The 15,238-nt window shown below is 37.7% G+C and overlaps 1 protein-coding gene across 1 annotated transcript in view; it reads left to right on the top strand.

Annotated features, from left to right (window-relative positions):
• Positions 1-14,904, top strand: part of LOC139937872 (dual 3',5'-cyclic-AMP and -GMP phosphodiesterase 11A-like) — a 115,278-nt gene extending 100,374 nt beyond the window's left edge. Inside the window, exons 8-17 of the mRNA XM_071933244.1 lie at positions 536-682; positions 1,088-1,195; positions 1,802-1,911; positions 4,799-4,889; positions 5,800-5,900; positions 7,222-7,299; positions 8,156-8,219; positions 8,774-8,848; positions 9,710-9,793; positions 10,668-14,904. Coding sequence (XP_071789345.1) covers positions 536-682; positions 1,088-1,195; positions 1,802-1,911; positions 4,799-4,889; positions 5,800-5,900; positions 7,222-7,299; positions 8,156-8,219; positions 8,774-8,848; positions 9,710-9,793; positions 10,668-10,805 — 996 coding nt within the window. The 3' untranslated portion in view covers positions 10,806-14,904. The remainder of the gene's footprint in view (positions 1-535; positions 683-1,087; positions 1,196-1,801; positions 1,912-4,798; positions 4,890-5,799; positions 5,901-7,221; positions 7,300-8,155; positions 8,220-8,773; positions 8,849-9,709; positions 9,794-10,667) is intronic.
• The last annotated feature ends 334 nt before the right edge of the window (positions 14,905-15,238 follow it).

Genomic DNA, 15,238 nt, shown 5'->3' with positions numbered 1-15,238 from the left:
AAACCATCCGTAGAATGAACATAAGGTTCGGGTTAAACCGCTTATAAAAATTTTATCCTTTGCATTTCCCTGTGCGTTATTTCTTCATTCCATGACGTCTCTGCGTTTATAGCTAAAAGGTAATCGTGGTGCTGTGGAAAAGACACTGATTTGACGAGATAATTACATTTATTTTTACCGGCAGCCGCAGACAAACTTTGCGATAACCCGACGAGATAAACAGAACGGGGCTCTTCTAGCCCCCGCCGTGTAAAGACGTGTAGCGTGATTTATGAATTATAACTCAATCTCGCAAAAGACTAATCTACACACCATGCAGTTCAATTACATTTTCTCATTACGGGTGGAAGGGCTGCGGCTATGCCAAGGCACTACCCTCCAGCCAACGGGTAATGTGGACTCGTTAATGGGCCGTCGAAGAGTCAAATGCAAGGGGTCGGCTAGTCATCACTCAAGGTTAACAAGATCTGGCATCGCTCAGCTTTGTATACTTCTTCTTCTTCTTTTTAATCCCAACCTTTCTTGTACTTGGCAGATCTCCCGCCTGCCGCAAATCCAGGCCCTAGGGATGACAAGATTCGATTTTGATGACTTCAAGTTGGACGCCGACGAGATGGTTAAAGCCTCGTTGAGGCTTTACATGGACCTTGGATTGTTGCAGAAATTCAAGATTGATACCGAGGTGAGGGGGAATATTTGTTCTCCTGGGGATTGGGAGAGGGTGATTTAAAGATACTATGTGGTTTCGCTTTCACTGTTTGATGGATTGAGTTCTGACCCTAGATCCGTTGTACCCTGATTGGTACCCCCCCCCCTTCTGTTGATGAAGGAGATATAGTATTCCCAATCGGGATACCGCAACAGTTTTCCTTTGGCTGTACAGTTTTCCTTTGGCAGTACAGTTTGTCTGACCACTTTGCAAATCATAAAAGGGTCACAAGTTGCAAAGCAAACCCAATTGGGACCGTTCTACCCAGATGGGAACTCTTGTTTGCAAATAAAATGTTTTAGTATTCCCAACTCCTAAGAAGATATGTGGTATACTTCTGCTATATTTCAAAAAGAGTTTTTGTTTTTTGTTTTACAGGCAATGACACGTTTCTTGTTGACAGTGAGAAAGAACTACCGTCCCGTTGCTTACCATAACTTCAGACATGCCTTCAATGTTCAGCAAGCTATGTTTGCCGTTCTGCAGGTCAGAATCCACAACTTATCTTGCATGCAAAAGTTCATTTTGAGTGTTTAAAAATAAAGTGTAATATTACCGAAAACTATAATTTCAAATATACCACAACAGTCTTACAACGGCTTGGGTCAGACTTGACCCTCTTGAAAAAGATGACTCTTCTTGGATCAGACTTGACTCTCGTATGGTCAGAACTGAATGTCTTCAAAATTTGTGATGCTGACCCGAAATATATATCTTCCCGGACCAGATCCAGGTCAATCTTCACCCGAATTTTTTGGAGATTATTTTGTTAATAATTGTACGCATTTTTGTGAGAACCATTCTTTGCCTACCAGATATTGACAGTTGAGACGCCATGATGTCATAATGTCTATAACGAAAATGAAGTACTTGAAACTAATTAATGTTTAATATTAATGATTAAACAAACAGACTTACTCTAGATTTGCAGGACAAACTCTTATTGGCATCTCATAAAGATGGCAATAAAAACAGTTATAGGGCACTCAAATCAAAATGGTTGCAAAATGCTGATGTGACCTGTGTTGCTGTGAGACCTATTATAATCGGGTGTTTCGGGTGTTTTGTGTTTCTGTTTTTATCTCTCAACAGAATACAAGTGTGATTCACTACCTCACAGAACCCGAGCAGCTTGCATTATTGGTGGGTTGTCTTTGCCATGATCTGGACCATCGAGGAACGAACAATGCATTCCAAGAAAAGTGAGTTTACACGAGTTATTATGTTGCTCCCAGTCATACAGACCCTCATGACGCTCCTTTGATATTCCATGTGAAGTCCGCTTCGGGGGACGCTATGTACCAGGCAAATCCAACGTCCACGGAAATGTGCGCTTAAAAAAAACAATCTATCTGATCCTGCTATAGCGTTCAAAAATCTCCAGCTGAGTTCACTTTAAAAGTAGTGCGAGAAAAATATAATTACGTGAGCCGATGGGTCACCAATAAATAGTATCCCGGAAAGTTAGATGAACTAGTACTTGCACTTTACAAAGAAGATACTCGTACACAATATTCTTTGACACGGACTCGCACTAGTTCTCGTACTTTACAAAGTACTCATACTCTTTACAAAGTACTCGTACTCTTTACAAAGTACTTGTTCTCTTTACAAAATACTCGTACTCTTTACAAAGTACTCATACTCTTTACAAAATACTCGTACTCTTTACAAAGTACTCGTACTCTTTACAAAATACTCGTACTCTTTACAAAATACTCGTACTCTTTACAAAGTACTCATACTCTTTACAAAATTCTCGTACTCTTTACAAAGTACTCGTACTCTTTACAAAATACTCGTACTCTTTACAAAATACTCGTACTCTTAACAAAGTACTCGTACTCTTAACAAAATACTCGTACTCTTTACAAAATACTCGTACTCTTTACAAAGTACTTGTACTCGTTCTCTATATAAAGTACTTGCATTCGTACGCTTTATAAAGTACTCGTACTCTTTACAAAGTACTCGTTCTCTTTCTCTTTACAAAGTACTCGTACTCTTTGCAAAGTACTCGTACTCTTTACAAAGTACTCGTTCTCTTTACAAAGTACTCGTACTCTTTACAAAGTACTCGTACTTATACAAAGTACTCGTTCTCGTACTTATACAAAGTACTCGTTCTCGTACTTTACAAAGTACTTATAATGATACTTTACTAGACTCGTACTCGTATTGTAGAAAGCACTCGAATTCTTACTTAACTCGTAATTGTACACATACTCTTTTACTTGGGCTTGTGCTTGTACGCTAGCAGGCAGCATATAGATAATGTTTTAACAGCGGGGGTGGTTAAGCGCACATTTCCGTGGACGTTGGATTTGCCTGTAAGTCTGCTGCCATATGGTACTGGGCCGTTGAGCTTAGTACTTGGGTATGAGAACACTCGGTGCTTGGCTGTCATAGTACTTAACAGTATCTTGTCAACTGAAAGGTACTTGACTTTACCACTGGGTTTCTTGATACTGTGTACAGACCCTCCTTTGAACGACAGTAGTTCGTAAAAACGTATAAAATAGTGACATTTGAAAGGTGTTTGTTTGTTTGTTTGTTTGTTTATTTGTTCGATGTCCGAAAGGTGTTTGGGTTGTCATATTTAACAAGTAAGGCCGATTTGACCAATACATGCATTACTGGCACACACCGCTGCCGCCTCTTGAACCTGATGTGTTATATTCCGCCCTGTGTTTATACACTGGGTTTTATGTATAGTTCACTGAGTATATATGACTAAAGTTCTACTAATTTGAACTGCCAGGCTTAAGGCTATAGTGATAGACGACTGACAGATGAGGCAAGGCAGCTGACTCATCTCTTCGCATCTGTCTACAAAGTGACCTACTTTTTTTTGTACGAAACTGATGAGCTAACCGCAGTGAAGATAAATAATGTTCTGCCTCATAATGCTCTGGCTCCTTGCTTGTAATAATAAACCCCCAAAATTAAAAATAAAGAGGGGCTCCAAAGTTAGGTTCAGTTTAATGATACACTCATTTCCCAAAATGAAAATGGAAAATGGAAAATTTAACGGAACTTTACAGAATTGGTAAGAAACAAAAGTCGTGAAGATCACATATTTACATAAAACTCACACGGTCTAATGATGATGATAGTAGAAAACATCCCTTGAAATATCTGTCTGAAATTTGATATTTGATAAGAAATAAATAATCTAATTTCGCGTTTTGAGTTTATCGCTAAGTGAGCCTTTTATTCATTTTTATTTTGGCATCGATGCAATGCAAAATTTGTAATCGGTTTTTCACTATTCTCTTGTGACCCAGATGGCCGATCGATCTCAAACTTCTACAGGTTTGTCAGTTTATGTATATTGTGGATTACATAGAGTGCTTACACTGCCAGCAACTCTTTTGCTAGCAAAACACAATTCTGTAGTCTTCCTTTAATTACAAGTCTCTAACCTTGCGTTAACATGGTGAAATATTGTGACCGATTCCCTTCAAATGCGCATTTTTGTGAAAATAGTAAAATGTCCGATGTCACATTTTAAACATAATGGTCTGTACATTTTTGTTCATATTAATTTATTCTTGAATTTTGAATGTTGATGTTATTCAATCAAAACTGAATTGGTCTACCTTTTGACTGGCTCAAAAAAACAAAATTGGTGAGATGTATACACCTCATTATTATTTTACATCTGATGACGTCATGTTTTCCCCACTTTCACCAGGACTGTATCGATTAGAGAGAAGTGCATTACAATACTGAGTTTAACCTTAAAGTCACTCTTTAATGTTTTATTTAATTTGCAAAAAACTTGATACGAATTGTTCACAAAAAACACTGTTTTTAACCAATACTTTGGATAGCCAGAGCATAAAGGCCATCTACCCTACTCATTATATAAAAGGAGATTATCATGTGATTAAAAATGAACATTTTATTGAACGAAAATATTAATATTTTTCATACGTTAGGAAATGTATTAGTCATTAGTCAAATATAATTTAATCCCAAAAATACTGTTTTTCATTTATTAATATCTATTGATTTGAAAGAATACTTGACGGTTGTTTGCATTTGGTTGATTTATTTGTGTATATAATTGTTTTACCTTTGCAGGAGTCAGTCTCCATTGTCACAGCTGTACGGTTCAAAGGCCACCATGGAGTACCATCATTTCAACCATACTGTTATGATACTCAGTAGCCAGGTGGGCAGAACTTTATTTGTAAAATTGGCAAATTAAGAAACAAGCGTAAGAGAATTGTCATTTTCAGCTACGTAGCCATACTACACTGTATGAAGCTTTAAAGCTTAGGTGTCAAAAAAGGCCTCTGTAAGCATGTTGCCCTTATGGCTCTTTTTGTCATACTGAAAATGCTGAACTCCGGCCACGGTGGGTCAGTATGACCGACTCTGTGTCCGAAGCACCTAGAAAGTGGTCAAAATGTGTGTTTTATCAAACTAAAAAATTAGAGAAGGTAGAAAAATTTCCAGGTCAGAGATCATCTGAAGTTTAGAGAACGTGTACATTTTTATTATATACAGTGTTAAAACATAAACAGTTTCAGCATTTAAAAGCCATGTTTGATCATTCACAACCGAATTTAATCTCAAGGCAGTGGACACTGTTGGTAATTACTCAAAATAATTATTAGCATAAAACTTTACTTGGTAACGAACAAGGGAGAGCTGTTGATAGTATGAAACATTCTGAGAAACAGCTCCCTCTGAAGTAACGTAATTTTCGAGAAAGAAGTAATTTTCCACGAATTTGATTTCAAGACCTCAGAATTAGATCTGAAAGCACACAACTTCGTGTGACAAGGGTGTTTTTTCTTTCATTAATATCTCCCAACTTCGAGGACCAATTGAGCGCAAATTTTCACAGATTTTTCATTTTATGCATATGTTGAGATAAACCAAGTGAGAAGACTAGTCTTTGACAATCACCAACATTGTCCAGTGTATTTAACTTGAAATTATTAAAGTTCAAAAATCGAGAGACCCTATTAAAAAAAACGATTGAAGGAGATCATGGCAAGGTGTGGGGGAAGTCAAAGTTTAATCATGTTACACAAGACGACTTGTGAATGTGGTATTTTTGTCGTGTCACACAGGGCCACAACATTTTCGGTAACATGGCAGCAGAGCAATACAGTGAAGTCATGAATGTTCTCAAGCATGCTATTCTCGCCACGGACTTGGCTCTTCACTTCAAGTAAGTCTGATTTACACCGACAGCTATTAAACGGTAGCGTTTTTGTGATATCGACGAAAATCTGTCCACGCAGGTAGAATAATCGGTAATTGGAATACACAATCTGAATTCTGAAATCCTTTTTCCATATTCCACTTTTGTTCAATTTGAGTAAAATATAATTTGTTATTGCAAACTGAATAATAACCAACATGAAACGTGGTGTAAATGCATACACTCCAAAAACCAAAGAGTTGAATCCAACACTTACATGAGTTCGGTGAGTGACTACACTTTGAAAGTGTTGGATCCAGTATTTTGTTTGTTAAAACTAACATTTTAAATTTTTGATCCAACGCAAAAAGGGTTAATTCAACAATTTAAGTGTTATTTCAACTTTTCTTTAAAAAAATCTTTTGAATTGTTGGATCAACGTTTTAAAAGTTAAACTGGCACTTAAATTGTTGACCGAATACATTAACATGCTGGATTTAACGTATAAAATGCTGGATCCAACACTTTCAAAGTGTAGTCATTCACCAAACTCATGCAAGTGTTGGATTCAACTCTTTAGTTTTTAGAGTGTAGGAAGGGCAATAGCTGACATTTTAACCACATCAGAGTCTTTCTCGAAGGCTAAATGACATCACATCACATCATATACAAGTGTACTATAGTGTAACAGAAGTCGAGTAGTCAATTAACGTTTGGTAATCACTCTTAAAATTAGTGGCAATTACAGCTTACTTGGTAAGAAGTACAAAAGCTTTCGATTGTATCAAGCAATTTCAGATTCATTTCAACTCGAAGTAATGTCAAATATGGAAACAAGATTTCAGATTGAGTATTCCAATTACTGGTTATTCTACCTTATAATGGTTTGACCAGGCCGAATTCCCCTTCTCTTTTCGATAAGTGCACTGGGTTCTTTTACATCCGCAAAAAAACAACGCTACCACCTTTTAAAAAAGTGAAATTGTCACTGGTCAGTTTCATTGTACATACTTTATCTACATTATTAACATAGTATTAAAACAATCAAACGGTTCAAAAAAACAAAAGATACACTTTCCACTTAAACGTCAGTGAAAATGTGACACAAACAATGAAACCTGGATGCATTAAACCCTTATAATTTTTCTTAAAATCCATGCATCCTCTTTATAGAAGATTCATGGATTTTCAGACAAATTATTCGGATACAATCGCCTTGTTTGAAGATTTCAAAAACACGATACAAAGTTTCTCAGCACAGGAAAGATATTTCAAGATACTTGCCTTGTTGTGATTTAAGAACTAATTCGCTATGTTAAATGATTGATTGTTATGCGTTTGCCATCAGAGTAAGGGGCCAGTTCTTTGAATTGGTGAGGTCGGGAAAACATAACTGGCGTAACACTACACATAAGGAATTGCTCAGGTAAATAACTTTTTGAAGTTCACAATTTCTTAGTAGAGTATTAAGAATTCAAGAATTTATTTCTGTATTTGTAGATTGGTTATTGTTTGTTTTTGTTTTTTGTCCAATTCGTGCTAGTTATGTTATGCATCCTTTTTTAAAGGCAGTGGACACTATTGGTAATTACTCAAAATAATTATTAGCATTCTTGGTGACGAGAAATGGGGAGAGGTGGATGGTAAAAAAACATTGTGAGAAACGGCTCCCTCTGAAGTGCCATAGTTTTCGAGAAAGAAGTTATTTTCCATGAATTTGATTTCGAGACCTCAGATTTAGAACTTGAGGTCTCGAAATCAACCATCTAAACGCACACAACTTCGTGTGACAAGGGTGTTTTTTCTTTCATTACTATCTCGCAACTTCGATGACCGATTGAGCTCAAATTTTCACAGCTTTGTTATTTTATGCATATGTTGAGATACACCAACTGTGAAGGCTAGTCTTTGGCAATTACCAATAGTGTCCACTGCCTTTAATAGCTATCAACAACAAAATCCCATTAGTGTCTTCAAAAGTGTCCATCGCTTTTCGCAAGTAGACCAGTATGTAGGGCTATATGTTTGCGCGTCTTGTTGGAGTCTTCATGAACTAGGATGTCCCATATGTACGGTATAACCTAACACTCACAAAGGTCGCAATGTAACTTGTGCCAATTAGTCAAGTCATATTTATGAGATTTCTCTCATAATTTGTGAGATATAATTATGAGATCATAATTATGACTTATTATACTAGTCATAATTATCAGATACAATTCTTAACTACATACAGTCTTTGTATTTCAGTGGTTTAAAATATCTACTTTTGTTTTGAATAGGGGAATGGTGATGACAGCATGTGATGTTGCAGCCAGCACTAAACCATGGAGAATACAACATAAGGTGAGAGATGGTTTCATGTTATAACTTTATATCAACTGAAGAGAAGATTAGAAAATATTCAGCATTTACTTAGATACAAATGTTACTATGTTTGGGTCAAGTTTGAGAATAATTTTCTCTCAGAGTATACATGAGTAGCAGAGGACCTTGCAGAGTACAAAGATAATGCTAGGAAATGTGTTCAGTTATGGATGAAACACAATATCTATTGTGTGGACATGTTAAGAAGAAGAAGTGGTATTTATGATAACTAAACGTCTGCTGTTCTTTTGAAATAACATGTGGCAATCTGTAGGGGGCGGTGTGTGATGTGAATAGCACGTATTGACAATGTTCACTGGGAACAGCCAAAGGTAAATCTTTTTTTGAGGAGTGTTGGCTATGAATGGTTGGCATAATCTTGACGTTTTGAATGGTTCACTCTGTTTGTGTTTAACCGAACAAATTAGAGGTTTTACATTAATCAGAAAGATAACTATTGCGTGGCCAAAAATAAAAATGATTACTATACATATTGACAATTTTGCTGACATTTTTAATGTTTTTGTTCCCAGATTGCAGAGTTAGTTACTAGTGAATTCTTCGATCAAGGAGACAAAGAAAGAAATGAACTTAAGATAGAGCCAGCGGTAAGTTCCTCATCAAGTGAATCTTAAAGTTTCAAAAGAGAGCCGTTAAAGTTGGTCACATCCAACACTTTCCTGCCACTTCACTTTCATAATAAATCCAGATTTTTTTGGGGAAGATAAGTTTTAAAATGCCATATACAGAAACTATTTGTTTTGGAACAGTAAGTTGTACATTTCGTTATTGGAAGTTGCCAAGCACATAAACTGTCGGTAGAAAGTGAGAAAGAGGGATAACAAATGAGAAATCACAAAGTGGAAAGATAACCATTCATACAGACTTTAGGAGGCAGGGAAGTTGTTGAAAGTACAAATTCAAAGTTAGGCAGTGATTTGGTGAGAGCTTGATGAGCTACACCGAGTATTGGCATAAAGACACTAGACACTATTGGTAGTTGGTAGTTGTTTTTGCTGTTTATCTATATTTTAAATGTTTCTCTGTACTAGCGCCATGGAGCATTGTTTTCGATGGATATGGCGCTATATAAATTTTTACTATTATTATTATTATTATTATTGTCAAAGACCAGTCTTCTCACTTGGTGTATCTCAACATATGCATAAAATAACAAACCTGTAAAAAATTGAGCTCAATTGGTCGTCGAAGTTGCGAGATAATACTGAGAGAAAAAAACACCCTTGTCACACATGAAGTTGTTTGCTTTCAGATGTTCGAGACCTCAAAATCTGAATCGGAGGTCTCGATGTTTTATATCAACCTCTCCCCATTACTCGTTACTAAGTAAGGTTGTATGCTAATAATTATTTTGAGTAATTACCAATAGTTTCCACTGCCTTTAAGAGTTTAAATCCATGTATACTAAACAAAACTTAATTGTTCTTGAATGTTTTTCATTTCAACAGTCGATGTTTGATCGGAACCGAAAAGACGAGTTACCTCAAATGCAGCTTGGGTTCATCGACGGAGTTTGTCTGCCACTCTATGAGGTTAGATCGTCTGCTAAAACAGTAGCTTAGAAGATATTTTACCATCCAGAAGACAAACACAATATTAAAAGACACAATTCGTGTCTCAAGTTTGAAAATTCTCACTTCCTAATGCTACACTCCAGTATACATGCAGGGCAACTACGACCCCTTATGAAGTATACTGTTTACACATTTGGGCTGGAGCTTCTGCCTGTCATTTGTCTTTATTAAAGGCAGTGGGCACTATTGGTAATTGTCAAAGACTAGCCTTCATAGTTGGTGTATCTCAACATATGCATAAAATAACAAACCTGTGAAAATGTGAGCTCAATCGGTCATCGAAGTTGCGAGATAATAATGAAAGAAAAATAACCCTTGTCACACGAAGTTGAGTGCGTTTAGATGGTTGATTTCGAGACCTCAAGTTCTAATTGTGAGGTCTCGAAATCAAATTCGTGGAAAATTACTTCTTTCTCGAAAGCTATGGCACTTCAGAGGGAGCCGTTTCTCACAACGTGTTATACCATCAACCTCTCCCCGTTACTCTTCACCAAGAAAGGTTTTATGCCAATTTATAGTGTCCACTGCCTTTAAATGGAATGCAGAATTACGGAGCTTTTAAAGGGACATATAAGGTGAACAAAATAACATTCTCGGTTTGCTGAGATGTAGAACAACATTTTCATTCCAAACGCTTTATCCCACTCTCTTGCTGCCATTCTCTGTATGGTGCATGGTTCTCTCCATTCCTACCTTCAGATCCCCTTTTTAGTTAATCATCTTAAATATTTTCTTCTGGGCCACCATACTAGGATGTGCTTTTGCCCTTGTCTGGGGGAAACCTTGAAAATAGTCATTGTATTCTTTAATCTCTGTCTTGTTTTCCATCCAGTCAATGGTAAAGGTATCGCCAATGTTCACTACAATGTTAGAGGGAGTCCGTGCCAATCGTAGGAAGTGGCATGAGCTGAACGAACAACGCAAGAGGAAAAAGAGCACATCGGAGATCACTAAGCCCAACATCTGCTGACGACAGAGCAAAAGTTTGCATACGAACATCTGACGTCACACTTCGAGGCTCGTGAATATTAAGCCAAAAGCCAGCTCTGAGCAAGCGTACGGATCCTTACGGATGAACCTTTGACCTCGCATTCATTTCGGAGATTCGCAGTCAAACCCTACGTACATGTATACCTATAAACCAACATTACATGCACCCCATTTCACAATGGTTGAAACATTACAGTGCACACCGCATGCTGACGACAGAAAGTGCAGCTGCAGGCATCACCTCGTACCAATCAAACATAGCCATTTTTCGAATCCATGGCTTCGGCTTTGGATTCGGCTCAGACTAGCTTGGCCCCTGCAGTTGCGCGTGCTTTGTGTACGCGCTCAGACAGGGCTTCAGACGAGAGGACGGAGCCTGAAGCCGAAGCCGTGGTTTCAAAAAGGGCCAGAGAAAATGGAAGATGATCAAATGGCGATATCAGAGAGAGCTGCTTGTGAGATGATTTTAGAAAATTGAAATCGTTCAACAGAGATTATTTCTGCAAAGAGACTTGCTGTCTAATCTGTCTTTAAAGTTTAATCATAATCATTAGATCGATCGAAATTTGCGAATAGATCCGCCGAGAGTGATCACCGTTATTTAGATGTAATCATTTCCACTGACAAATTCACAGGCCAGTAGTTTCTCAAGATATTTCCTGGTTTCAGGATTTTTACCTCAATCTCCTTGAGTCTTCACTCACAGGCCTCACAATTCAATATTGCGTTGACAATCCCACAATGTTATTTTAAAGTGCTGTAGATTGCAATGCTGAGCATACCCATTGGGTTGGTTTGGTGGCGTACATTCGAAGAACCAATGTCTACCGGTATGTGTGGCCCCTCAAAGGCAGTGGACACTATTGGTAATTACTCAAAATAATTTTTAGCATAAAACCTCACTTGGTAACGAGTAATGGGGAGAGGTTGACAGTATAAAATTTTGTGAGAAACGGTTCCCTCTGAAGTGACGTAGTTTTCGAGAAAGAAGTAATTTTCCACGAATTTGATTTCGAGACCTCAGAATATAGATTTTAAGGTCTCGAAATCAAGCATCTGAAAGCACACAACTTTGTGTGACAAGGGTGTTTTTTCTTCAACGACCAATTGAGCTCAAATTTTGCTCACAAAGTGAAAAGACTGTTCTTTGACAATTACCAATAGTATTCAGTGTCTTAAAGGTATGATTAACAAGGAGGACTGAAAGAAACTGGATCAACAGAGGGCGCTATCATACTTAATCTGTACACAATTCGCCGCCGTGTTTTGGAGAGGGAAGAATCTCAAGATCCAAGTATACGTTTTGACGATGAGCCGCGTGTCACTTAATAGCAGGAACTTGGGCTGGGCGAACACTGCTGCACAAGATTTGCTGGGAGGGGATGGTATCTTGCAACTTTCCCTCTTCTTCACCCCAACCAACTCATGAAAGTCATTGGTACTCTGCGCCAACATCTAATGCATTTTGTTCAAGAAGATACTCTTGCGTAAATTTCATGTAGCTAGATTGTACATGAAATAAATCATTTGTATGTATTGTGCATAATGTTAAAGCTCACGTTTTTTCATTAATTTAATTAAGACAAGCAATGTAAATCGGTTGATATCGCATCCCCAGTGTACATTTTGTCCAGTAAAGAAATATGTTCGAACTTCTTTGGGATTTCTTTTTTCGTAGGGGGAATTTATCTTCCAATCGTAGATTTATTTATCAACGTAAATGTTGTATTTAAATTGACGTTGATAAGAATTGTACATACATTTTATAATATCATTCCATTTAAAAGATTTTAACAACGTCTAGAGAAAACTGTCAAAATAATTATTTCCTTTTTTATATAACAAAGGCTGTAGATAATTATAATAAGCAAGATTTTAATCATTCATAGAAGTGGTTTTAAAGGGGGACTGCCGCCATGATCTTAGCAGGCTTGTGGATGTACATTGAATCTTTAACTCTAACCCAGTTACTAAACACACACACACACACGTGGCCGTCACATCGCACTGTAAACCTTTATCACGCTCTCACCATCTTGGTCATGTTCCCTGTTTTCAATTACAGTAATGAATGCTAACATTCACTGCGCATGGCACCAGACTACTATATTTCGTCCAACCTCAGTTTGGTTTCAGTGAGTTGGAATGGAGTAAACTCAAGATGACCACACCGTGGTAAAGGTCTATAGACTTTGTGGGTCTGAAAAACGAGAAAAACGGAGACTGTATTTTTCTTACGAGTCGACTTCCATTAGTTCTCAGCATTCGCACATTAACTGGAACAGTTGATTAACCTGGTAAGTCTGCTGCCACCTAGCGTCTCATTAATGTTCCCATTCCACCACGTCACCATGGCTAAGTGGTGAGACTGCAGGGCTTGCAATCACAAGGTTGTGGGTTCGAATCCCCCCAGCTATCCGCAGATTTCACAATGACTAGAATAAGTATTGTCGTCTAGTTACTGAATCACAATTTATTGATATGTGTCATTCATAATCATAGACGTTAAACCAATGTTTGTATGGGAGAGATTGGCTGTTGCCAGCTTGGTGTTTATATTCCTTTGTTTGAGTTTGCTAAATTCCCATGATGGGAAGATCATTCAAACCAACAAACAAACAAACAAACAACAAACAATTCCATGTACAACCGAAGGTCTTATGATGACGACAATCGAATTTCAACAGTTGAAAGAACTACACTCACGGTTGCACAACTTGTTCGACAATGACAATGGCGTGATATGCACTTTTTATATGTGTTTAAATCAAGGGAAGTTAATGCTGATTCACCAACAAAATGTAAAGGGGATGTTATTTAGCAAAAAAAAACTAAGACTGGCTAGAAGGCTCAAGTTCATGAGGCTATGTAGCAGGAAATTGTGTTTAAAAGCCCTGGACACGTTTGGTAAATGGCAAACACTAGTATTCTCATTCCATCGGTCATCGAAGTTAATACCGGAGACAATGGAAGAAAAAGCACCCTAGTTGCACCTTATTGTGTGCTTTCAGATGCCTTAAAAAGGCATTCAGGCCTGAAGTATTTTAATACTTGAGTGAGATATTACCTCTTTCTAAAACAAAAACACGTTACTTTAATAGAGGGATCCGTTTCTCACAAACGGCTCTCCCTTGCTCTTTACCAGTTCAGTTTTTATGCTAACAATTATTTTGAGTAACTAACCAACAGTGCCCAGTGCCTTGTAGTTTCACACCTGGGAACCAGAGCCGGGAACCAAGGTGTAACCAATGCACGTTTGCACAGGTTGGTTGGTTACTCATTGGGTGCGTTCGTTTAGCTTCCCTGGGTCGACCCCGGTCTGCCCCGGTACGTTCGAATAGCTTTGACGGGGCTCACCTGGGTCAGCCCCCAGTGCCCTGCTTGTGGAGTTGATCACTTGGGGTGACTTGAGTTGCATGCCGTTACCACGAGAGGGCGAGTGTGATCGTTCGTCCGAGTGAGCACCGCGGGGTAGACCCAGGGAAGCTAAACGAATGCACCCATTGTTGTCGGGACTAATTTCCATAATGTTGCCCAGTCATACTACCTATAAACAAAATAAACAGTAGGGCATCATTCGAATACGATTGTAATGGTAATTTGACCTCAAAGAGTGTGTCTGCTCAGCAAACCATGTCAAGTTAAAAGTTGTTGTTTTTGTTGATAACCTTCTCAACTTTCTGAACTTTGTTAAATTTTAAAGGAACACGTTGCCTTGGATCGGTCGAGTTGGTCTTCGAAAAGCGTTTGTAACCATCTGTTATAAAATGCATATAAAAAGATGATTTTAAAGTAGGATACAATGATCCACACACATTTGCCTCGAAATTGTGGGTTTTCCTTTTTACTTTGCGAACTAACACGGTCGGCCTTTTATGGGAGTAAAAAAATTGACTCCCATAAATGGCCGACCGTGTAAGTCGACGAGGTAAAAAAGGAAAGCTACGCAATTTCGAGTGATACTTGTGTGGATCATTATATTCTACGTTCAAAATATCTTTCTCATCATATGCATTTTATAACAAACAGTTACAAACGCTTTTCAAAAAACCAACGTTTAGACTCTAGCAGAGTTTTTCTCGAAGGCTAAATGACAACACAACAAATATGAACAGATGACTAAGTGAAACATGAATAGTGAATACATGAATGGGGTTAGAAAGCCGCTAGAAAAAAAACATGATTTCTAACCCCATTCATGTATTTCCACTTCACTGCCTATCTTTTACTTTAGTTACCTGTTCATATTTGTTGTGTTGTCACCCTTTGAGAAAGACTCTGCTAGTCTGGTCTTGTTTGCATTTATACCATCGGTCCATTTGGTTAATTGTTTGCAACAGCTTATTCTATTTTCTCAGTAATAATAATGATATACGATTATAATGACTATAAATAATTTATCACTACTCCACC

Source organism: Asterias amurensis, chromosome 5 (assembly GCF_032118995.1).
Source record: "Asterias amurensis chromosome 5, ASM3211899v1".
NCBI classification, from domain to species: Eukaryota; Metazoa; Echinodermata; class Asteroidea; order Forcipulatida; family Asteriidae; genus Asterias; species Asterias amurensis.
This window is presented reverse-complemented; position numbering and strand designations above follow the sequence as displayed.